The following is a 26,983-nucleotide window of genomic DNA, read 5'->3' on the forward strand; positions in this document are numbered from 1 at the left end:
TTAATGAGGATGATGCAATTATACTAACTGCAAAAGCTTATTTAATCATTCAAAAATTTCTCACGATTGCAAGCCGAGCGATAATCGCAAAACAAGTAATGCAAGCTTTTCAAAAGATTGAGATAATTTGGTGGCGACCTCTACGTGCATTCTAATTTAACTTTACTCAGTTCTTCGAAGCAACAATCATAAATTACCTAAGCTCCGGATTTCCAATATAATCGCTTTTTTTTATCATAATCCGTTATAGATAAAAATTACGTCTGTTACTGATTAATAACAGTTAGTAACTTAAGCCTTGGTTTACGAATGCAGCTAATTTAATTAGAATTCAACAAATTATTTGAGGAATAAAAACGTTCTTTAATATTATATATATGTATAAGTTATAACAAGAACACCCAATTTTTAAAATTCTTTCACAGCTTTGATCTGCTTATTATTTATTACGAATAATAATATATTTACACAAGATTTCTTTTAACCTTCTCCAATCTATTCCATATTAAAACACTTCCTCTCACTCTCTTCTCGAAAAACCAAACAAACTTAATTGGTAACTGTTTTTTTTTACAAAAATAAATTAAATACTCTCATTGCGTGTTATTGCGTTTCAATAATACAAAAGGATAGCGCAGAAACACAATTTGTCAATAAGAAGAACATAATAAAGAGAACAGTTATTAACAATATAGTTATTGCTTTCAATTGATTAACATTAAACAGAATCCTCTCCGTTTCTTGTATTATTAAGCCGACACGTTCATATGCTTTGTTTAAAAAAAAAAAAAAGATTATTTATGTTTTATCATAGAATACGTTAGCAAATATGCCACACATTTCCCACATCATTTTTATTTCGTTTGTTTTAAAAGTTAATTTTAAAATTGTATGTCTCGTTATTGTTGTTTGTTACTTCTTCCATGCATTCGCGGTATCGTTGGTCGTCTGGCCCAGCACGGGATAGTGATATTCCATGTAGTGATTGCTGAGATGCTGCTTCAGCTCTTGATGGAAGATGATTTGTTTGCAGGTCGCGCACTCCTCTAGATCGTCAACGTTGCTATTGCGCTTATGAACTTTGAACAGTTCCTGTTGCTTCTCAATGTCCGGTAAGAGAACTAACATCTCAGGAAATACCTTGGAAAAACCATCGCCAAGCACTTCCTTACAATGATTATAATATTTATCCGCCGAGTAATTACCGTTGCGGAACATGTACGAATAATTCTTGAACTCCATCATTATATCCTTATTGGTAAAGAAATTCTGGATCAGATTACAATTTCTACTGCTGAAATTGTGTGGGTGACTGTACGAATGGCCCGGTAGAATTGAGTAGGATTGACCGCTGCTATTTGTGAACGTCAGGTCGTTGGTCGATTTGATATTGAAGCCAGGTGGTGGTTTGACATTTATACCTGGTGGTGGTTTACCCAGAGCCGGGAAATCAGCGGCTTTTGGAGCTTGGTTCTGCGGCACTTGCTGTTTCTGTACCAGATTACCAATTTTCAAAGTTGACGTCTTCTTGACTACTTCGTTGATGGGGATGGTTTGCTTAGGCTCAACTCGTTTGATTTCGTTTTCTAAATTCAAGGCACTTTGGTTGGCAGAACTTTCGCCGTTCTTTCCTTTCTTCTTTTTGCTCTTATTGCCGCTGGTCGTAGCAATATTGTTATTAGTAGGTGGAGTGGCGGTGGCAGTTTCCGTAACTTTTTTCTTTCCCTTGTTATCTTTCGCACTTTTCTGTTTATTTTCCGAATTTTTTGATTGCTTATCGTTCGATGTTTCGGACCAATTCTTCATAGGCATCGTAACACTAGATGTTTTTTTGGTATCGCTCTTCTTCGAGAGACTGGGGAATTCCGCTAAGCTGCTAGGCGGAAGAACGGGAGCAGGAGCTGCCTTTGGTTTGGGCTCCTTTTTGGGTTTCGGCTGCACCCACTGCTTTACGGAACTATTGCTTGACGATGAACTCGAATTTTGACTTAGCGCAGGAAAGTCTTCAACAGATTTCGGCCGAACGTGAACTGTAGTAGTTGGCACCGTCGATATCTTCGTGGTCACAGCACCGTTAGACTTGTGATTTACATGTATAGACAGATTGGACCTACCAGATTGAGGTTGCTGTTGGCTGAAACAAATGTTTAAATATTTCATATAATGTATAATTTCTAATGGTTATACTTTAGTGTTAATTTGAGAGTACTGCTAGGACCTTCTCTCTCACAAAGCGAAGGGAAATTATGTTTGTTCTTTTTGATTTGTGGAGAGGATACGCCTCTAAGTGACATCGACGAGGAACTTGAAGCTGTTGAAGTTTTTGTAATTGTGATATTATTCTTAGCACCTCCCAGTGTGGGAAAATCTTCCGATTTCTTCATTTTTTGATTGGATATCGTTAGATTACGAGGAAGTGGACCACCACCTAAAAAATAAGTAGTCAGAATAATCCTTCCCGTATACACATATTTGAACGCAATGGGTGAAATGACATTACATTTCACCCATTGCGTTCGACAATCATTGATTAATATCACAGTGGTTAAGATGTATCTTCTTTGCCCTTGCATAAGAATTATACAATTTTTAATGTTATAGTAAAACTATTATTTGTCAGGCTATACTAATCTTTAGTTTGAACTAACCTAAAGTAGGAAAATCATCACGCGAAAAATTGCCTGAGAATTTCGATGAGAATTTGACGTTCGCTCGAGCAGAAGAGGCGGATCCTTCGGTACCACCCAAAGTGGGAAAATTGGCATCCCTCAATGGATTTACAAACACTTGATGATTGGACCCTCCAGGTTCAGTTCCGAAGTTCTCATATGACGCAGCACCATCACTGTTGTCGATATGCCTGTGATGATTGTTGTTACTCTGACGAGGGCCATTCTGATCGTTACGCCTAGGCCCAAAATTGAACTCAACCTCCAATGTCCTTGCCTGCTTATTGGCTGCGCGGCTCAAATGCTTTGAATGCGCGGACGCAACGTGAGCTTTAAAAATAACAGTTACATCTTAAATCGCCTAAACATTAAATTACCAACCTTTATAATCGATGTCTGTGCGAAAAACGGACGTGAATTGTTCATTTTTGCAATCACCTTCCTCACATAAATAATGTTCATCCAGAAAATGATTCTTTAAATCATCGTATGTAGGATAATACTGGTGTTTGCCATCGGCATCACAAAAATGACAATACAGATGGTCCCTGCGCAAATGTCGGAACAGTTCATCCCCATCCAAATAACGCTGATCGCAAAACTCACAAAGCGGATGTCCTCTGAAATATAAGAATAAAAGATCAGTTACTTTTACATTAATATATATATAATATATAGTAGAATACCCTATTCTCAAAATAAATAAGTGAATAACATTGCTTTTCATGTCTACAACTTAGTCTTTTTATAAAAAAAAAACACATTAAAGTACCATTTTCCATAAAAAATTGAAAAAGAAAAAAAAAAATCAGATGTGAAATAATGAGTGCAACATGTATTATTCATGTAAGATTATGCAATATTACCTGTGCGATTTATTATCGGAGTCTCCTTTCCTTCTGTGCTGTGCTAGTTCACTTCTTGTATAGGTTCGCCTTTCAAATGAGAATATCTTTAAGTTATCTACACATATATCGCAGTAGAAAAGTTCATGTTCTCGGCGCATATGGTCCTTTAGTTGATTAAAAGTTTTGAATGGCCATTTCCTCTCATGAGGTAAACAAATGTGGCAAGCAAACTCTAATAGACGATAGTAGGCAGTTTGAATGGATGGAGAACAAAAGTACATTCCATATTTGACATCTTGAAGGTTAGTCCTCTCAGTTTTAGAGCGAAGGTTCTCAAACAGATCAATCTGCTTAGTGAAAATCACCTGAAATATTGAACATATGTTAATTATGTAATCATGATAATGTTTCGGGGAGATGCTATATACCTTTGGTAGGTCTGCCCTGCATATGGGGCATTCATTCTGCTTGCACAGCACCCTCATGCGAGTAGAGCACTCGTAGCAGACAGGATGCTCACATTGTCCAATGGAGTAGATCTCAACACTCTTGAAGCACACCACACAGGTGCTCTCAGAATCGGCGGAGTTGTTCATCACGGCAGTTGCCTCTCTCGACATGGTTTCGCTATGTAATCTTAGTGGGTGCACAAAGAAATACCTAAAAACCCTTTACTGCAACCTATGACTGCAAACGACACACTCTCAAACACAACACAACCTTACTTTTGATCAAACGTCAGAGATACAGCAGAAAAAACTAGGGGATTTCTATACTATTCTTGAAAGATTACAACAATATTCACGTGGAGGCGCCACTGTACGAGAACACGTGGAATTTTTAACTGTTTAATCACCTATAAAGGCTACAATATATTTATTATTTTAAATTAGAACAACAAAAACTTATTTAAAAGAAGACATATAATAAATTATCTAAATATATTTAACTATTCACAAATATTATTAATACGATCAATCTTTGATTTTTTCTAAAATACAACACATTTAACACAATTTCAAAAAAAATAACAAGATTTTTTTGTTAAAAAAATATTTAGTTTAAATTTTGCGATACACTTAAATCATGATGGTATTTTAAACACTTAGTGCTTTAAATTATAATAATAATGTTTATTGCAATAGTTATGGAAAGTAATAGATTTATATCAATTTAAGGAAAGTAGTAGCTACTGAATTATATTAACATTTATAGAATCTGCAACATCATTTTTAATATTAAAGTTGATATGAAAGTTGAAATGACATCCTTCTTCAATTTAGTTTCAGTTCAAGACTTTCAGTTCAGTTCATCTCATATTTTAGTTAAAAATATTAAAAAAAAAATGTTCGAATTTTTTGTTGATCGCGTCTTTTCAGTTTATTTTAAAACGACAATTTGGATACAAGTTAATATACAAATTGTTATAAAATATAATGCAATGAATGATTTTTAAATTTTAACATGTTTCTCATAATTTTTGAATTTAAATAAACAATAAATAGGTTTATAGTCGTAATTACAAATGTAATCAAAAAAAAAGTATTACAGTGAAATCAATCAATTTGTGTTCTATATAATATACGTAGTGTAATTCCATTTCCATTGAAATTTAATTAAATTCATTCAGTATTATGATTTTTTCCTGACATGGGATCCGATTACAATTTAAAAACGTGTGAGCGAACGCAAAGTGGAAATTGAACACGGATGCAATGGAAATCGAATGAAGCGAATGAATCACATGCATTTCATTATTTAATTTGTTCATATGTCCAGTGGAAATGGCAGAATATTGACATTCGTTTATACGCATTTCCGATTTTTATGCTGTTCAATTAACGAATTGTTGATATTGTATTCAAAATCAATTTACTCTATATTCTAATATGACTTTTTCTTAACAAAATGAAAGTATTTTCAAAAGAATTATAAAAAACAATGAATAATTAAATACAAGTAACATCTAAATCAAATCAAGTCTCCTATTTGAATATACATAAAAAAATATATAAAAAACAGACATAAACAATATTACATTAAAACTAATGCTATAAATACGGAATTAATTGAAGTAAACTTATTTTTTCTTGAATACTTCCAGAGTAGAAACATGACTACGTAATATGTAATTCTTCAATTCTAAAATAAGAATTATACAAAACGATTTTTACGGTTTTATTCGCACCAAGTTTATCCTTTTCATATAAATTTAGTAGCATATTTATTTTCCGATGAATAAATAAGCGAAGACTTAAAAAAGTTTTCTTCGTACATTGTGTTTTCTTCAACACAAAAGGTTGGCATAAAAATAATATAAATGAATTACAATGAAAAATAAATGAGAAATATAAATCATACATTCAAATTCGGCATCAGAGTGGAATTTTCCGTGATTTAGTTTTTTTTTTCATAATCGTCAATAGATTCTTCAATTTTTGAAATAAATATTTTTTTTTTAACCCTCCACTCATTTAGTGTAAGTAAGTAACTTAGCTCACACCTTGCGGTATATAGCCAGTCAAGTCGAACATACTCTATAGTTGCAAAGTCAAATAAATACAACAAAAATATTATACAATAGAATAAATAAACAGAGAAGATAAATATGTGTTTAGAATTCCAATGATGGCTTCAATATTATAGGAACACTCAAATATTATATGGTTAGTTGATCCTACCATACCACATGTATAATTTGAAAAATCTACCATATTCATTCTGTAGAGGTGGGATGGTGTGTAGGTGTGGTCGTATCGCAGTGTTCCCAAAGTAGCTACTTCAAATTTTAATTTCAATCCTAGTCTATTATTGATTGTGGGGTTCCATGAAAAATATTCTCTACTTTTAGTGATTGTCTTCCTCTCATAGAGTCTCTGTAATCTGTTCATTTGGTCCACAACTATACTAGTATACATATCAGAGTAGGTGATCCTTGTTTCAGTTTGTTCTTTTTAGTGACCATAGCTTACCAAAGGAGTCTACCCTCTCATTGCCTGGAATCCCAGAGTGACTTGGTATCCAGCTAAAGGCTAATTTTATGTCCCTCTCTGTGAGTCGCTCTAAAAGCATTTTAATTTTTAAAATAAGGGCATTTACTTTGTGATTGCTTAGTATAGAGCTAATTGCATCCAAACCGCTCTTAGAGTCTGAGAAGATGACTACTCTTGGCCAATAATATTCCTCTGTCAGAAGTTCTGCTGAATATACAGAAGCCAAGTCCACTAGACTAGTGCTTCCCAACCTTTTTATCGCCGCGGACCGGTTAACGTTTGATAATATTAACGCGGCCCGGCGAGAGGGGGGACGTGATTTAACATTTTAACTCACTAGTTAAATCTCACTACTCACTCACTAGTTAAATCAATGAGAAACATGAGCTCGTTTCTTTGCAACGAGGCGGTTCCAACTCCTCAACATATAAACCATATGCCATAGACCTTGTACCTCGTCGAGCTGATCCATCTCTACACGGATGGTTCAGTATATTACTGTTTCTACCAAACTTGTATAAAAATAAAAAATTCTGAGTTGAAATACATATTCAAATGTAATATATATTTTCAAAAGATTTGAAAAAAAAACACTTTAAGAGTAATAAATAATTAAGTAATAACGAACTATTTTATTTTAATACTAAATGAATATTGAAAACAGGTGTTGCGTTCGACTTATAAGAAAATGGTTTATTTATTTACCTTGAAGATGTATGATACTATACAATTTTTAATAAATATGTTTTAAGTTGCTTGTTTTAGATGATTCTAATGCAGTATTTGCTAAAAATAAAGAGCAATTTCAAGAATAGATAAAACATACATCAATTACACAAAAGACAATGATATAAATAATAATATTTATTCTAATGTAACTGTTACAAAACTTCATACAATAATAAAATAAATGAAGATAAACTGCTGCAAAGAGATATTTCTGCCCAAGAAATGATAATATAATGTCTTAAGTTTCAGTATGTGTTCATAAAGAGTGTAAGAAATTTGACTTCAGACCAATTTATTTTAAAACTAAAAGTATTATTAACTAACTTAAACTACATTTTAGTTTACAGATTTTTTTTATGTCGTGTAATTTTATTTACAATCTGTTCATCAATGTGAACATTGAGTAAATTTAAGATCGCGGTTAACATTAGATAGGTAATCTTTCCCGATGGATAGTTACCATTATGATGATTTTTTTATTTTTAATTTGTTGGTTGGATGTAGTCTTGTGGGTTAACTTCAGTAGTATATTGATGCTCTGCGATTCCACTATTTCTTTTCACTGTGAATCTGCTGCTATCCTTAACACTGTCATTGTCCATCGACTTGGCTGAAGTTCCATATGCTGAACCTCATTCATTTCACTGTCCATCTGTGATGAACGATGGACCTATTGCTGCAAGCACCGAGAGGGCTCTCAAAGGACCTGGCTTGACCAGGATTTGAACCTGACCACTGGCACATGGGTAGGGCGACTTAACCATTCGGATTTTAGTCGCCTAATCTATAGATAATAAATATAATATTATTTTTCAATAGAAAGTAATTAAACAGTAAAGTAAATATTTAAAGTTATTATACACATATTAATAGGCCATTAAATATATGTACTGAAAGGAGACAGGAATAGTTCCGTTAAATATGTTAACTCTTACGAAATAGTACAACTGATTTGTGATTTTGCAAGAAACAAAGAAATGTCATATCACGCGGAAGGGAGATGGAAGCACGTGAGAGATAATAATAGATTTTTCCCGTTTTTTTTTTTAAATTTTAACATTCCGCATGTCATTAATTTTTTTTGATATAATGTTTCAAATCATTGGGAAAAGGATGTTTTGATCTACCAGAAGATCTACAAAACATTCAAATGGAATGTTAAGTTGATAAAATTCAGCATTTCCGACACCGCCTTTTTTCTGCTTTTAATCAAGGATTTAAGACCGCGAAAGCTGCTCGCGACATTTGTGCTGTATATGGGGAGGGTGCCATAGCTGAAAGAATCTCTCGTGATTGGTAAAAATGGAAATTTTGACCTCAAAGACGCACCTCGTTCTGGTCGTAAAAAAGCGACACCGCGCGTGAAAGAAGATCTTCTTCCACGTAAAAATATGTTGTGCGTATGGTGGGACTGGGAAGAGATTGCGAATTGCTTGAACGAAACCAAACGGTCAACGCGGAACTCTATGAAACGGCATGAACTTAGTTGCCAACGCAATACATTCGACAGAGCTAGCGCCGGCTCTGATATTTTGGTATAAAAGATGCACTTCAAATTTAGAGACGATTTATTGAAAAACGTATTTTAATGTCTTCGGTCTTTTTTGTTTTACGCTCATTTTTTCTAATTTTAGAATAAACATTTTAAAGATTTATAAATGTAATTGAAATTAATCGTACAAAAACGTAGTACTATCTTCATTGGCGTGCCATTTTTTTCGGACTATAAAACGTACCTCAAATTTAGAGACGATTTATTGAAAAAAATATTTTAATGTTACCTTCGGACCGTAAGACGCATCCAGAATTTATTTATTTTCTATGTAAAAAGGTGCCTCTTATAGACCGAAATAGTTTATATATGCGTATATAAATTGATTTTAACATTTTACTTATAATCCACCGGTATCAGGTGTATGGAATCTTGTACCAAAGTGAAATTGAATATTAAATGTATATATTTTGCAAGTTTACTAAATTTCTTTAAAATACAACTTACTCAGGCCTCATACAAGAATATGATAGGAAACTTTCTGACAAAAGAAGAAGCTAAGAAACAAACAAAAGGTTTGTAAAACTTTGCATCAGAAGCAGCAATACTTTAGAGAATTTGCTTATTTGCACATATTTTTAAAGCAATATAAGGAAGTCTTTAAGCAAATGAATCATATCCATTTTCTACAAAATGACAACAACATGGAATTTAAATGAATCATTTTCGATGGTTCTTGCATTATAGTAATAAAGGTTAAGCGTGAAATATTGAAGAATTAACTTGGAAAAACAATAAAAAGAGTTGAATTGATTGCAAAATTTAATGAAAAGTAGAATTTATCAATGCTAAAACATATAGAAAGTGAAGTCAAACTACTATATAATTATTATTAGGTTAATTTGAACTTTCAAAAAAAAAACACAAATAAAAAGCATCACACTTACTATCAGCAAATTAATTATTTTTTATATTGCTGAAAACTACTACATCGATAAAGTTGACATAACTCCGATAAACGTGAATTCAAAAAAGTTGCTAATAGGTAATATTATATTCATAGGAGTTGTAAATAGTATATTTAAGCAAAAGGAGCACAATCTTCTTTGGCCAACTAAAGTATTATAACACTGAGAATGCAATATAAAAAGATTCTTGTCAGAGAGACTATTAGTGATCAATACATAGAGAGTCGATAGCAAAAGAGCATGTTACTTCGATTGTTGTTACTTCGAATGAGCCCAAATTTCCTTATGTGCAAACTGGATTGGATGGTTGGGTAAAGCAAAAGGCTTGAGAACGTAGTATTTTTAGTTGGTAGGAGGAAACATCGGCCAATAGTTTTTCAAATTTTCAGGAATGGAAATTGTGTAAAAAAGAAGTGCATGAAATATCTGGCAGTATTGATCGATGGTAGCTTCACCTTCGCACAGTAAATAAACAAAGCAGCTGAAAGAGCGATAGAAGCAAATGCAACAGGGTCGAAAGTGGCGCAGTCCATAATGTTATGTACAGCACTTCAATGGGAGACTGTAATGCAGGTGTACATATACATGGGTGCATTGGAGATAAAAGAAAAGATGAAATCAGAGTAGAATTTGCAAGAATTTAATGCTGCTCATGTTATTGCTTGTATTTCACTAATCGGACTGTAGACAACAGAAAGAAAACATTTCGGGGCAAACAGAGAGATTGCAAGAGAACATCTAATTAATAAGTTGGTATAATCTTAGCAGAACCAGACGTGTTAGTGAGTAATAGTCATCAGAATTACAAGAAAGCAGCCTGTTTATTAAAATTATCAATTATAACAGTCACTTGCTTGGAATAATGTTGTAGTTGTAAGATGTTTTCATTTGTACATCATAAATAATACAGGACTACAAATCTAGACAAAATCCCATGGTATTCAGATTTCCAGCACAGAAGTGTACAAAGAAGGCTAATTTCTATACTTTTACTAGCAAGCAATATAATTTATTTTGTTACATTTTTGTAATTCTAAAATATATTTTAGTATAGTAGAATAATTAGTATATAATCAAATAATACAGAATATTATGGCGTTATAAGTTGGAAGAACATTCCAATATTCTAAAATTTTAATTAATATATTGTGGGACAATTTTCAAACTTTGTATAATTTTAAATATTTTGTTAGTATTTTTGCTGACTATTGAGTGACAATCGGCTGTCAAAACAGGAATATCGCGTGGGCGTCAATTTGATGAGGTTTCATGTTTAGATTATTAAAGCCAATTTCGTTGGGATACGAATGCATCTCGGTAATAATGAAATTGTGGGTTTCCTGATGAAAATGTAGATACTTTCTATGTGCTAGATATGGACGCATGTTCCAGTGTATTCGATTGGAAAATGTATCAATCAGTCTTTACAGTAATGTTTACAAAGTGCGACACGCAAATCAATATTTTTCATAAAACTTTAACGACTTGGAAAAGAACGTAAAGCAATATTGATTTTCCATTTGCAACACACTTAATAATGTTAATATTAAGGCAAACTTCATGGAATATTTTGAGGTTTCTCTTTAGTCTTCGCAAAGGTATCGACTTGTCGATTTGTTGCGAACTTATAATATACATACACTATGTACATCATCGCTCTATGTAAAGTCAATAGTTAAACAATGAGTATGCTCTAATTACCGAGAAACGACAAGTTTATAATGCAAAATACAATTATATCATTATATAATGTGACTTAGACAGTGATCGATGAAGGAGATAACAAATAACTTAGACAGTATGTAAAACGGATTTAAATAGATATAAATTTTGTATTATATAAATAAATTTAATAGGTAGCAAAAAAAAATAGTCGGTTAGGTTAGATGTAATTTTATACATAAATATAAATTATTAATATTACGCTGTTTATAGAATCGTTCAGTTAAGAAATATGCATTTTTATATTAAAAAATGTTGTTAAAATAAATATTATAAACTTGGATGCAGAGGATGCGCCGGGTAGTGAATACTTTAAATGCTGACATTTTTATTGAGTATTAATCTAATTCTTACATTGCAAAATCAAATGCAGAATATATTTCTATAATAAAAATAGTAATAGTAAACTGTTTTAAAATGAATATTTAATTATACTAAAGCTTTAATGTGAGGATCAATAATACTATATTATAATAGTCACAACATATTAAGAACAAAAATTTATAATAATAATACAATATAAAAGTCAAAGATTTTTAAAAAATGAAACAAAAATAACATTACAAACACGTTTTTTTAAATTAATATTTTATTATGAAATGTAATTATTGTTTTTTTAATATTATGTATGAAAACCAACATCCCGTAAGTGACCACTATGTTCTTGCTCACAAATACGGGCATTTTCCATGATCGTACGCAAGGTTTCAGATCATAAACATCGGATTTTGTCTCGAATGTTCTCCTTAATTTCTTGAATTGTTCAAGGGTTTATCAATTAACCACAGAAAAATACCAAACAAATTCACCATTTTTCACCAAAACTTTCTCGCATGGGATCCATCATCATCTGTAATCAGTGCAATAGTTCCATTAACCCGAACTGTTTGAAATAGGGCTAATCAAGAAATTAAATAATATAGATAATTAAACCGCTTACATGGGACTTCACTGTATAACGATTTTTTTTGTGTATATAAAATGTAATTTTGAGTACATATTTTTAAGATGTATTTTCATTTTTCGATTAAATTTTAGTTTGTCTTAAAATTTTCAAACCAGACTATAGTGAATCCACACTATGCGAGGTATTGCTGAACATACACTATTAATTAGAGATTCGGTATTAAATGACTACAATTCCGAACATTTTACTTATAATTTGTTTTGATAACAGTTAAATTATACTCATATTAAAGGTATGGAATCATTTTTAAGATTTTCTTAAAAATTCATTATACAATAAATGATATCGTGGAAAAGAGCTGGCACGTTGGCCAGTTACATTTGCTTTAAGTTTATAGAATTATTATTTTATATTTAATCATCATTTCATCTATTTACGTTAGAAACGAAAATTATTCTGTTATCATTTATTTATTTAACAAATTGTATTGACCATTAAGAGTAAAGGCTATTAAAAGACCACGTTACGTCAGTGAAGTATATAGTTGTGGTGCTCACTCTCCAGCCCGTAGCAGAGAATTTCCAAGAAGGAAAGACAAGTGTTAATGGTACAGTCTCTCAAAGGTATATACGATGGCACTTGTATGATCGCTCTCTTTTCTCTGTGTCGCGCTATTCAGTAAAGTTCTTTGCTTCTCTCTGTATTGTTTATCGTTTGTTATGTCTTTAAATATACTACTTATGTGAGAATACCGCCGTTGTGGATTTATGTGCTTTTACACACATTTTTCTTCTATACTTACAAAAGTATAGAAAATATACAAAAAAGAGCAGCAGTTTACATTAATTTTATTTTTGTTGTTATATTATTGTATTGAGATTATAAAATATATTTTGGTAATTTATTGTAGCAATAAATATTATTATTTTTGATTTTCTATATAATATGTAACCAAAGTAAAATTAATAAATGACTGATAATAGTATATGAATGTTGTTTTTTTCTCTGAAAACTATTTTGTTTACATGATATATATATTTATTTTTAATTCATTCTTAAATTCTGAAGGATATTCAGTTATTTATACATTTCAAATGTACGATATAATATTAAATAAATTAATTATAATTTCAAGGCCATTAAAAAAAATATAAAATTATAATAAATTATAAAAAAAATATATATCGTATAATGGTGTTTTATGGTGTTTATTCTGACATTTTTTATAGACCTTACAAATCTATAATTACAATAAAATATCTAATCCAAGAGATTGCATTGGCGTATTGATGAATATATGTAGATTTAGTTTGGTTGTCTCAGAAATTCATTTAATTCTCTACCTGTTGATGACTGGTTTCCGTGCGCTGGTTGCGACACACGCAACCCCCTCTCTCCGCTACGTTTTCACCATGGAAACCCATCGAGAAGAGGTCCACGCGCGACTTAAAAGCGCGTCGCGACGCTCGGACGGCGCTCAGTGCGGGAAAATCGGGCGGCGTGAAGGACGGAAAGCACGATGATCGCGATGGAATAACTTCCGACAGCATGAAGTTAGTGACTTACGCGCTTCTCCTTCTGGAGTTCTCCTCTGCCATTGTGACGATGGATGATGCGATCTGCACAAATGATGTTGTAGCTAATAACAGTGCCGACGAATACAAGTATCTCTACAACTATCTTACTGGGACCGGGGCGCACAACTTCAGCGAATCCGTGACCATAGGTTTCCTGGGCGCTTACGGCCAGACCCAGGTCGTCCTCGGAGCGCTCCCTTTGGCAATAGAAGCCGTCAACAATGACACGAGTAAGCACATTACATTAATAACATTCAAACAGATGCTCCCATTCAGAACTGTTTTCTCTCCCAAAGCATTTCGTTTTTTGAATTGGAAATAACCGATGTTATTATCAATTCGGGCCCATCAATGTGTTAATAAGAGATCAAAGCAAACCTCCAAACTGCGCCCTGAGCGCATCACATTAGCCGGGAAATTATATCTTCGATAACATTTTTATAGTTCAGTTTTCCTTCAACTTTTTTACTGTTGTTTTAGATTTATTGCCCGGACGGAGACTCATCTATATGGCGGCGGATATAGGGACGAATCCTGTTAGCTCAGGGCTTGCACGCGGGAAGTCCAGCCACGCTGCGAGGGCCATCCGCATCATGACACAAATGAGGGACAATGGTACCATAGCTTTCATAGGTCCAGATGATACCTGTTCTTCGGAGGCTCTAGTTGCGGCTGCCTGGAATCTACCCATGATTTCATATGTAAGTGTATCAAGTTTCTCTGGAATTCATAACATGGCAAACTTTTAGAAAAAAAATATTTTCAAGGATTTATATGAATTACATAAAATATTTTAATATATAATTTTAAATAGTTATTTTTGTAATTATATTGTTGAAGTACACTTTTTATATATTATAAATGAATAAAATATAAAGTTTCCATCAATTGTAAACTTTTTTGATATAAAATTATTTAAGTGTATGGCAACTTCTTAAAGAGTAAAAAACAGTATATATGTATGATAGAGAAAACTTTTATAAGAATTTCTTTTAGAAATGTGTTAGTGAAAATATGAACCGAATAGAATATCATTTAAAAACTAAATGATATGAAAAGCAAAAAAAAAAATATTAAAAAAAAAACAAGAAAATAAATATAATATTGTGTTGCAGTAATCTAAACAATTTGCATCTATATAGACACATTTATTTAAAACTGGACTTACAAATCATTTTAAGTAAGTGTTGTATGTTGGTTTTATCCAACATACAACATATTAAAATAAGAAAATATTTTTGAAGAAAATTATGAGTGACGTAGTAAGGTGATCTTGTATAACATTCTTAATGGATGCTGAAAGTGTAATAGTATTCTCTGTTAGAAAATCATTAAGGTATATAAACGGTGTGTAGGAAAGTCTGAAGTTTGTTATTCGGGATTAAAATATTATTTTTGAAAATTCAGATGGAATTCATATAAGTTTTCTTACACATACTTCAGTATAGACATAAACATTTGAACACTATAATAAATATTTGTTTCTTGTTTCTTACCAACTTAACAATTAAAATATTTCTCAAAAACAAATGAGAAATATACACTAGAATTCTAGAATATAACATCATTTGTTAATACTATGTGTAGTACTACAAGATATATTAAAATAACAATATTTTTATAAGCATATATTAACAAATATTACTAGTTTTATAAGTTTTATTACAAAAATACAAAATTTATGTACTCAATTTTTAATGAAAATAAAATAAAATTTGATATCAAAAGATTTTAAATTACAATTACATCTATATAAATATATTTTTTTTATCGTACAAGGAAATCAACATAATATTAAATTGTGTATTTGATAAAGAATATACAAAATATTTAATTCAATGTCACCAAAAAATAATGAATTGATAGCAGAAAATTGTGGATTTGAGATTCTTATAATATTTGCTTGAATTGACAAAGGATTTAAGTTTTTGAATTCATTCTTCAAGAAAATAGTTTCGTACAATTACATATTCTGAAGGAATATCCGAACTTGTTCACCTTCACTTTTCCACAATGGTCTCTTGGACACTTGTATGTGAATAGCATTGAGTAACAAAATTGAAGTCCGAAAAGACAAATTAGTGAAGAGTATTCAACAACAGAAGTCTCATTAATTTGGCACATCGTAATTATCGATATTATAATTATTATTAAATTTTGTTTTCGGATTTATTGATTTATTATTATACCTAGTAGTTATATAAAAGAACTATTTAAAGTAATAGGCCGTGAAAATATTTTAAAATTTTATAAAAAAACTCTTTCTGTAATTCAGAATCATTTGTTCTAATTAAATTTTTCATTACACTTAACTCAACATTATTTAATTTTATGAGTGCTGTAAGTATAATTTTACTATAATTTACATGTTGGATTATATTGAAATTGAAATTAATTACAAAAGACATGAGAGATTTATAAAAAAATAGTGCTATTATAAAATAATTTCAATTAAAAATAAGTACGATTTGTCAACAGAATGTTCTAATATTGAACATGTGATATTTTCCATATTTTAAGTATAAAATGATTTAGAAGCTAAATAAAGCCATTATAGCCGCCGATATCCAAGTTTATGTTCCGCATTGATGAGCAAGTCCTTAAATACAAGACTAATGTTGCGCGATTTATAGCTAATAACCTTGACAACATATTACTTTTCTATCAAAGTATAGCGATATAATCATTAATGTTGTTGCTCATTTTTTATACTATAATCTAATAATAATTATTCCAACATTATTGAAAAGTTAATAATAAAAAATATGAACTGTCTCAAAAGTATAAAAACCGAAAAGTTTAAGAGAAAAAACAACATAAGAAAGTTTTGATGTATTTGTTTGCAGAAGTTTGTTGTGTCAGAAAAAAAACATTTTTTATTAATGATTTTAAGTAAAATATTGATTTCAATTTGGAATTTGATAAATGTGCCAGAAAAAAAACAGTGAACAAATGGAGTTAAATTTCGAAAACTAATGACTAGAAACTATATCCGATGCAATGTTCACTGTAATTATCGTTGCAGCATTGAAAGCTCATATTTTATTATTTGCAAAATGATAAAGTGCTTTCATAGTTAAATATTTTAAAATATATGTTGTTATTGAATCATCCATAGCACACTGATAAATATCATATCGTGTTAAATGTGATATTATTAAAACCATAATAAATATGATTTAAACTTACTATCAAAAATTACATAACACTTTCTAAACATAATTTGCTTCAAAAATATATACTTTTAATTTGTTATTTTTAATGATAAACAATAATTAATGATAACGTAAAAATGCAGATGCAAAACGAAACTATGGAATATTGTACAATTTCCAATTAAAAATTAGATCAAAGCACCGAGCATTATAGATTTTCTCTGTTGTTGATTTTCACAATAATAAAAGGGGATAATAATTGTTGTTGACATTAAATAGATTCGTTCAAAATTTAACAGAGTAATTACGTCAACTTTGAAATACTAAACGACAAAGGTCCGTGGCATTTTCATTGTCATTTCATTGTTTATTAACGTTTAATGCGTACGTTAATTTCCAAGAACAACATATAATTAGTTTGTCGTAGTATTTTCAGTATAATCATTTTACATCAATTTTAAAACTAATTTGTAATTTGGATTGTTCGGAAAGTTTGTGCCGATCTTAGCTAAGTAAAATTGGTGATGCCTAAATACATCAAAATTTGTTTAAAACAATTAATTTGCTTACATATTATGAAAGGTAATTCGCTAAATGTAAACCACGTAATTTAAGCTTTAAAGATTTGATAGTAATAATGATAAAATTTAGACATTGCTCGAGAATAACCAGAAATATTAGCAGATATTAAAAATATAAAAACAAACATCTACGAGTGTTTCTTTAAGCTTGGCTACATAAACCGTTACGACATATGAGTTTTCCATAATGGTACGGACAAAGATCATCACAAAAAGTTAAAATAAAGGTTGTTCATTAATAGCATGCAAATAACTTATTTAAAAGTTTAATTATTAGTATTAATGAATTTATACTGAACATTTTATTGAGTTTTATTATAATATAATTTAACGGTTAATATTCCTTTATATGTATGTAATTAATATACATTTGCTAATTTTAAATCATTTACTCATTTACTCATTTATTACAAAATGACATTTGATTGGACGCTTTTGTCATAATGGTTAAAGTGCAATGTGGTGATTCTATGAAATAAAATTAAAAGCTTAGTGCATGGATTCTGCATGAATTTATTATGAAAATTTAGTGAACAATGAAGTTCAGTGCATAATTAAATGGCAGTATTTATTTAGTTAGAAAATATAATTTATGACCCAGATCTTTACTTTTTAAAATAATAAATACGTTTATAAATAATTAATATAATTCGATAATCTCCGATAAAATTGTTTCTATCAATTTTAAAAAAGGATAATTATTTTATGTAAAAATATAATGTACACGACGCGTGAGATCGTGCACAAAAGCAACTTATAAAAAACTTCTATTTCCGGCTTGGGCGTGAGTCCCTGACATGGGAAGGTTATGGACGCCACTTCCTTTCCTTGATAGGAAGAACTCAATATTTTCTGCTCTCCTTGGAGCATCACGCTTCTTCTCCGATGGTTGGCTTTGGCTTCTCTAGAGCAGTGGTCTCCTCTCGCGGACCGGTACCAGTCTGTGGATCAAATGGTACTGCTCATGGTTCTCATTGATTTGGAGCACCACCTGCTATGGAGCACCAACGCCATCCTCTTGGAGCACACAAATATCTTCTCTGGAGCACTTACACTTTTTCCACGGTTTAGATCTGGACTCACGCAAATATATTAAAAATCTTCTCCAGTAAGACACCTCAACGGTTCCTTCACTGTCCGATTTGGTCTCCTCGCAATTCTGAAGTCATCATAATGAAGAGAAACGTGTAAACTACGTTTGTGTTGACAATTTTACATCGTTGCAATAATTATTTCATCTCAATACTGTAATATTTTTTACTTTTTTCATTAAACATATATTACAGTAATATTATAAAATATTTATTTAGTTGTGGACAACTTGATTTGTTTTTAGAATATAATATTTGGATTACAGTAAGTTGTTATTAAAATTGTATTTTTCTAACTGAATTAAAATATTTTATGAAAAAAAAGATACTTTCTTAAGTTCGAAAACTGAATTGTAAAAAAAACTTAATTAATGTAAAATTGCATAATCCGTTCTCGAAGTCCAGATAATCCCTTATTTAAAACTTTATAACAGTAATTCATGCATAAAATCGCAATCACATTCAATAAAAATACATAAAATCTTAAACGGTGTAATCAAAATAACAATAACAATTAAATTACATAAAATAATATACGGATGACAGTTGGCGGCTTGAGGCTTGAAAATTTTGTTCGAAAACCGAGGCTTTTTTGTTCGGGAACCGATGTCTTCGAGTATCCTCTGTATTTTATTTTATCTCATTGGTAACCCAATACAGGATAGTTTTTCACACCCAAATGTCATTTGTCCGTTATAAGCGACAGAGTTTACTTATTTCATATAAGGTGTAATGTATTTTTGAAGATAAATTTAAACCTGTAATACCAATTGAAAATTATACAAAATAATTCGTATAATTTGATGAACATAAGTGGATATAGAGAACAGGTTAATCAGACGTGTGATATTCATGTCAATTACTAAACATGAGGAACTTTCATGTATTGCAGGAAATGGCAAATCCGTTTTACGTGGCGCAACATGAAATTCTCAGATTTGATGCATCGCTTAGCCATTGATTGGCAAAAGCTACAAGAATAAATCAAAACGCCCGAGGAGCAAGAAAGATTTAGTTACGACAATGATTTAACTTCGTTATCGCTGAATTTCTTAAGAACGAGTAGTCCACGATTCGATTTGTGCAAGATTTATTACTTGATAAAACAACGAAGCAATCGGATTAAACGATTGACCAGCAGAATTACGCTAAGGGATCGATACTGCAGCGGTGATCGTCGTCATGACATTAATGGGATTGATTTAAATATGTTTCAGTAACATTGGAAACGGACTGTGGTATATAGTAAAATTAGAATATTAACAAAATCAGTTTAATATATTTTTTATCTCGACTTAAAATTTCTACTATAATTTATTCCATATAAAGCGAAACAAAAATTGCAATAACCTTTTTTATAACGCGGTTTTTATATAATACAACTTAATTAGTATAAGAACTATTTCTGGAAGAAACTTGTTTTGGACAAAGGATTTAGTTGTGCGGGTGAAGGAAGAAATCGTTGGGGTTTCAATATGGCGGTTTATTTACTACATGTTACATATATCGCTTACACTATATTACTTAAACTCTTACTTAAATGGGAATCGAGCACCGGTGCTCGAACGTGAAAGTTCGGTCCTACATTAATTGTTAAGTTAAGTTTATTATAAGTTTTGTTAGTACTGTTATTAGTTAGTGTAAAAATTTGTATATTCTTACGAGGGACCACCCCGTCTCAGACTAGCGGGTTTCCGCTCTCCTCCTTCTCGTTTCCCCCACAATGGGGGAAAACAATGCTAATGGCAATCAGCCACGTCTGTCCGATTGTAAAATTTCAGAGTTTTTATAAATATGAATGTAGAAAGTGCTACCGAAAAATCTAAACTAGACAATTTATTAGTTTTACCTGATTTCAAAGCAGAGATTAATAATTTCCTAAACTCAGCGAAAACCAAGGATGGAGAAATCATGGTTGTTGAAGCTGTAACCATGACTGTATTTGGAAAATTAATGAACAATATCAAGACAATGCCCCCCAACTTTAACATGTTCTCCGAACAGGTCCATTCATTGCCATGACTGAACCCACCGATCCACACACTAACCCACTAAGCTCTATCTCCTTAGAACATAAGCTTAGCCGTTCATTTAAAAGAGTAATCTCCAGAGTGGAAAGCAGAGGCAAAAACAAGGCTGCCATATTCTTCAACAACCGCACTGCAGCAAACTCATTTCTCACCATAAACTTTTACACAGAAGCCAAAATAAAAACACTTATTCCTGCAAACATTATTTCCTGCAAAGAAATCATTAGAAACATTGATAATAGCATGTCAGAAGATATAGTCAAGGAAAACCTCATGTGCTGCGACAGTAGGGAGGTCCTCCGCGTCGAACGAATCAAAATCCACCAACCAGCAAGGATAACCAATTTATTTACCAACATGCTCGCTCATTATAACTTTCAGAGGTCGCCAGTTTCAAATCTCAGTCACTCTATTTTTTAATCTTTAATCCACGCATTAATAATCCTTCAGTATTTACCAAAAGGTTATATGCATCAGTCACTTCCTCTCCATCCCTTCAAAGTAATAGAAATTACACTAAATCGGTATCGGCACATAGAAGAAACCGCTCTACTCAACAAATTACAGAACCATCACATCAATGTCGTTTTATTAAATGATGCCTGGGATCGTCTTCTTGCAAATGCCGTGCGGCCCTTCATCCTGATGGGTGACCTGAACGCTGGGTGACCTGACTCGCACTGGGGTCATGTCACAAACAACACCAACGGCAGGGAGCTGATATCAGCTATAGATGTGCACGGACTAGTCATGCTGAACGACATGCGACCCACTAGACTCAAACACGGTTGTCCTTTCATCTTGGACCTTTTGCTGGCATCGCCTGAAGCTGTGCTTAATGTGACATCCAATACCTGACAACACCTTCGGTAGCGACCACTACCCCATATTGGTTGAATACAGTCCTCTTCATCAGCAAAATCAACAATCTTGGGAGAATTACAGTGCCGAATGAGAGCAGAAGTTCAACAACGATCCGGATATGGACTTGTGCATCCTGACGTTCGTCGTCGTCGAGACCGCCAAATCCAATTCAAAAACTAATTCAGTAACCAGGCAATCTCCATCTTGCTCCTGGTTGGATGATGAATGTTCAATGGCTGTGGCCAAACGGATAAGGGTACTGAAGGTTTTTCACAACACCGGGAGAATGCCAAAAGATCGATAGCTGAAACGAAGAAATTGTTAAAATCCAAAAAGAGAGCTCACTTCAGAGCCTTTTGCGAGACATTGAGCAGGGATTCTCCAATCTCTTACGATTGGAAGAAAGTGAGGGCGTTCAATTACCACAATAGGAAGACAACTCCTCTGAACAGAGATGCGAAGAGATTGGCATGACGAATTCCTCAGAAAGTTAGCTCCCGACTCTGCTCGAGTTCCGGACCACATTCTCCTGTCCGTCTCTCCAAGAATTGATGATGAAATGACCAGGCCTTTTGATTTCGGAGAGCTGACTGCCGCTTTGAGTCGTGCCAAGGATTCAGCACATGAAACGATAATGATAATGTTTCTGCATCCATCTTGAAGAATACTCTTGAAAGCATTGGAATTCCGCCTCAATACGTCAACTGTTTAATCCATTTTAAGACAAATGCCTTCACATCTCAGGCTCCAACCTCGACTCCGACTCTAGATGATCGTATATAGGTGCTCGTGTCTCTTACGAGGAAGAAAAAAGAGTTTAAATGAAGATATGTTAATTGCTTTGATTGATCTATTTCAAATGCTTCGGTATACATAAATATTTACTTGATTTTGCTAAATAATTAGATTTAATATTCTATAGAACGTAGTATGATTAATCTGTACATGCCAAATTTTTAAAATTATAATTAGCTTAAACTTTGCCTTTTAGATAAAATTGTTTTTTTTTACAGAGATCATAATTCGTTTTTTTATTATTATCAAACTAATATCATTACATAGTTATAGAAGAATGAAGTATATACATTTTCGAAGTATACTAATAGAAAAGTTTGGGTGGCTATATACAATGAAGTAATAATAAAAGAAAATACTTGACCAAGTAAATATAATTACATCAGCACACTTATCAACAACTCTAATTAAGATCGTGTTGGCGTTTGCGAGATTAAAGTCATCAATAATACAATACAGTTATAATCCTTGTTCCTACCGTTGTGAGCTTTTTTATTGTTTTACTTTCAATCGAACCGGATTATTATTTAGTCATGTATTATGTTTCACACAAATATTGGGTTATTCGGAAAGTTCGTGCCGATTTTTTACGAAAAATTATGTATGCACCATTTTTGATCTATAAACCTTTCTCGATCTTTCAGCCAACTTAAACATTACATCCTCTCAGAAGGTTTTAGGTTTTTCGTCAAAAAAAAATTTTCAGGTGGTTTTTATGTCGACTACAAATTAATCGTTCTTGTTAATGGAATTTTGCAAATACAATTCCTATTCCAACAATTTTTGTTGTGTAGTAAAAGAAATAGAAGTGCTGACATTGTCGTGATTTTTGTCCCCTAAATTGTGTAAAACTCATATATCTTAACGGTGTGTTCAAAAACATTCGTCGATAGTTGTTTTTGATATTTATAATATCTCTGCTCATTCGCTTGTCGTGTAGTGCGAGTTATTCTCGATCAATCATTATTACTAGTAGAACTTTAATGCTGAAATCATCAGCTTTAAATTTAGAACTTAGAATATATCTTAGTTATTGCTTTACTGACATTTTCGGCTTTACAGTAATAGAAAATTATCAGTCTAAAATAAACATTATTTTCAAACAAAACTTTTATCTAAAGATGGTTGAAATATCATTAACAATTCTTGTTTTTATTTAGCAAACACCGGAACTTTCCGATCAACCCAATATAATTTATAAATTTTATACTTGTATTTCTTTTTATTTGTTGAGTTTGTAATTTTAATACAATATATTCATAATAAATGGTGATATAGATGAGAGGGAAGACTAAACAAAATATGATATATTAATTTTCGATGGGTTCGTGGCCCGAGCTCATTTGTTTTGAAACTAATACAACTAGGTCAGACGGGAGTCGGCTTAGGTTACGCGATTAGAGTACGTGAAATTACCTTCTCCATGGCTGCGAGACGACCTTTTTCTTCTTCCTAGAATTATTCCTTTCGTTCCTCGTATTCTCGCTCCGGGTGGCATCATCTATGTATTGCTGCACATGTAGCTGAAACGACGATTTTATAGTTGAATGATACGAAATATATGTGAATAACAAAAACTACGTCCACTACCCACAGATATGAATGTCTGTAATTATTGTAGGTGTAATGTAAATGACAGCTGTCACCGTGTATGTAATAATAACAATTGTAATGTCAAAGTGACAACGTTCTGTCAATTGAATACATCTATTTTTATTGGGCATGCCAACCATGTAATTTTTAAAATAAGAATAATTTCTTTCAATAGCATTATAAAAAAATAGAATAACGACATAATCCTAATGTGAAATATTGACTAATTCTTATTGAACTGAATGAAAGATAAAGGTAAATTGCAGCGGTTTATACCAATTTAAAAAAAGTTTTCAAAATATATCTACAAAACCGGTTTTTGAATTTTCAGAAAAACTTTTTGATAAAATTACAAACAATTTTACAATAAATGGAAAACACGCCGCAAAATTCGAACAACATATTTATTGAGCGTTTTCATCACGTCAAATATGAAGAACTACAAAAACAATAATGTCTCAAGAAACCAACAACTAAAAAGAGAAAATTTAAAGAAACAAGGGCAAGCAAAAGTGTAAAACAACTAACATTAGAACAAATAAAATTAAATTAATAAAAAAAGATATTACACAAATACAAACTTAGTAATAAATGCTGAGAATATAAAGGAAAACGTCCGTTCAATTGCAGATGAAATAAAAATAAAAAGCGAAGTTCACAATAAAATGTTAAGTTTAAAACTTGATATTGCCACGATCTGTATTAGGTTTGAACGTGCAGTGCATTTTAGAAGACAATATTATTTTTTATTAGCAATGATCGAGATAAAAGAGCGCCAAACGGGTGAATATATTAAGAAAATTTTACTGCAAATTTTAAAATCATACGATATTAATTTAGACTATAACAACTGACAATGGAACCAGTACATTTATTAAATGATGAATTGCAAGATGAAGATGATAAAATTGAAGCTGATCAAAATGTAATTATACATGAAGACCTTATGCTAAGACAATATGGTCACTTCCGTAAGATGCGCTGCACACACATTATAACTGACTATTTATGCTGTCCTACGATATGTTGAACGTCTCATAGAATTTAGAGATTTTTGTGATCAAATAGCGAATCGACACACATATTTAAGTCTGCATGATGAAGAATGGGTTTTTGCTCCATTATTTATATCTACTTTCAAGTTATTAAAAATTACTACTTTAATGCAGCAAAATGAGCAATTATTTTTATGCACTGTGTCTAGAATTAAAAATAAAATCTGTCGCAACACAAAATAAATCTACTTTAAGTCAGATAATGCATGAAGCTCTCAGGAAGAGAGAGAGAAAAATCTCTTAGAAATGGATTACGTCTTAGCGGCTTTATACCTAGATCCAATTTTACTAACACCATATCATATGATATTGCTCCCGCTTATTTGAATAAAGTTGCTCGTATATCATCGTCTATAAATTCAAATACCACATCAGCTATTAATGAATAGAGGCACAAAACTGTTCATTCATTAAATAATTTATCAGATCTTGAAATGTATCCACAAAAAAAAAAGAACTGGGAATGATTATAATTGAGAAAGAAGAAAATCCGCAAAGGCAATAGTAATATGGTCCATTTGTCTTTGTCCCATTAAATTTCTAATTTTAATCCTGCTAGAGAACCAAAGAACACTAATTTATTAAAATACTGGTCAGAGAAAATATTCTTTTCCCGGATTTATCAAATCTTGCAAAAATAATATTGGCTGTACCAGATACACAAGATAGTGCAAAAATAATCTTTTCGGTACTAAAGCATATATTAACTTATAAAAGAATGAATTTATCAGAAGCAAATTTAAAGAACATATTAATGTGTAGATTAAATATTAATTTTATTTTCATTTGAAATTTCCAAATAAAATTCTTGTTATTTATTATTTTTGTATTTTCCTTTTTAATTTGTTAGAGTTTTACTTTATTTATGTGCAATGTTTTTTTGTTTTCGTTTATAACAATAAAATAATGAATTTTTAATTTTAATTAACGTTTATTTATTTTGTATTGTCAATTTTATAATCGAAAACCATAGTAAAACTCGATTTGAAATTTTAACTTTGACTAATTTAAATTGTTTGTTTTTTGATTTTAAATTTAAATTTTAACCGGAACTAAACTGGAACCCAACCGATACTGAACCGAAATTTTTAGACGAAACGAAATCGAAAAAGAAACGATAAACATTTACTTGGAACGTAACCGTATACCGGAACGAAAAGCGCGACTCTTTTGATGAGAAAAAAAAATTACTAGCAAAAACTACAATCGTGGCGTTACGTGCTGCCTCCTGAATTTTCAACAGAAAATACAGACTAATATTATTTAAAGGTTATTTGAGTTGTTAAGAATGCAACTAATAACAATCTACAATCAATTAGAATTACTAACAGTCATCGTAAATGTATATTATACATATAACATATATTACTTAGTTTTAATACAAACACTTCTGAAAAGAATTTAATGTACTGGAGCATAATCGATGTACAAGATAATAGATAGTCCAAAGAAGCCCATAACTCTTCTTAACTATCCTAATTGACGTATTTTCTGGAATTGTAATAAGAATTCCAGGCTTGTACATTATTTAGTATGAATCGCATTTCTAGAAAAAAAAAAGCAAATTTTCATTGTAAAACACAAAAGGTAAGTTATAATAAAATAAGGACAATACTCCCTTGTAAGCACTAGAACGTTGAAGGACTTCCGAGTTTAATATAAAATTATGCTGTAGTGAAAATCGCTGTCCATCATATTTAACGTTCCATTTTTAAATATTAAAATCGAGGTTATTTCAACAACACAACCGTATTTTCTACTTGCAGCAATACAAGGGTTCTGAAAACTATCTCTAAACAATATCTCTAAATAATAGGAACACTTTGCAACATCAGACAATAAAAATCAGTTTAATCTGATTAAAATAAAATACAAGAACAAAAAAACTGCAATAAAAAATATTTACAATAGTTA

At 31.4% G+C, this 26,983-nt stretch overlaps 2 protein-coding genes across 3 annotated transcripts in view; one reads left to right on the top strand and one right to left on the bottom strand.

Annotated features, from left to right (window-relative positions):
- Positions 1 to 797: 797 nt before the first annotated feature.
- On the bottom strand, positions 798 to 4,312 carry LOC108568446 (zinc finger protein 598). 2 transcript variants are annotated; one of them, XM_017929539.1, is made up of 7 exons: positions 4,243 to 4,312; positions 3,946 to 4,177; positions 3,536 to 3,882; positions 3,051 to 3,289; positions 2,649 to 2,999; positions 2,188 to 2,428; positions 798 to 2,134 (listed from the first exon to the last, which is right to left on the bottom strand). In XM_017929539.1, the coding sequence occupies exons 2-7, from the start codon at positions 4,135 to 4,137 to the stop codon at positions 913 to 915; spliced, it is 2,592 nt and encodes an 863-aa protein (XP_017785028.1). In that variant the 5' UTR covers positions 4,138 to 4,177; positions 4,243 to 4,312; the 3' UTR covers positions 798 to 912. The 2 variants fall into 2 exon arrangements, with proteins under 2 accessions (XP_017785028.1, XP_017785027.1); XM_017929538.1 differs by lacking the exon at positions 4,243 to 4,312 and having other exon boundaries at positions 3,946 to 4,226.
- A 9,480-nt stretch (positions 4,313 to 13,792) lies between these two features.
- LOC108568465 (guanylate cyclase 32E) overlaps positions 13,793 to 26,983 on the top strand; it is a 58,310-nt gene continuing 45,119 nt past the window's right edge. The window contains exons 1-2 of the mRNA XM_017929579.1: positions 13,793 to 14,135; positions 14,386 to 14,606. Of these exons, the coding sequence (XP_017785068.1) occupies positions 13,877 to 14,135; positions 14,386 to 14,606 (480 nt within the window). The 5' untranslated portion in view covers positions 13,793 to 13,876. The remainder of the gene's footprint in view (positions 14,136 to 14,385; positions 14,607 to 26,983) is intronic.

The sequence above is a fragment of the Nicrophorus vespilloides genome, unplaced genomic scaffold (genome assembly GCF_001412225.1).
Source record: "Nicrophorus vespilloides isolate i.1.1-1 unplaced genomic scaffold, Nicve_v1.0, whole genome shotgun sequence".
Lineage (NCBI taxonomy): Eukaryota > Metazoa > Arthropoda > Insecta > Coleoptera > Silphidae > Nicrophorus > Nicrophorus vespilloides.

Coding starts and splice junctions, on each gene's coding strand:
- LOC108568446 (XM_017929539.1), bottom strand. CDS start 4,137: ATGTCGAGAGAGGCAACTGCCGTGATGAACAACTCCGCCGATTCTGAG. Junction 3,883..3,945: donor GCAGGGCAGACCTACCAAAG/GTATATAGCATC, acceptor TCAATATTTCAG/GTGATTTTCACTAAGCAGAT. Junction 3,000..3,050: donor CACAGACATCGATTATAAAG/GTTGGTAATTTA, acceptor TTATTTTTAAAG/CTCACGTTGCGTCCGCGCAT.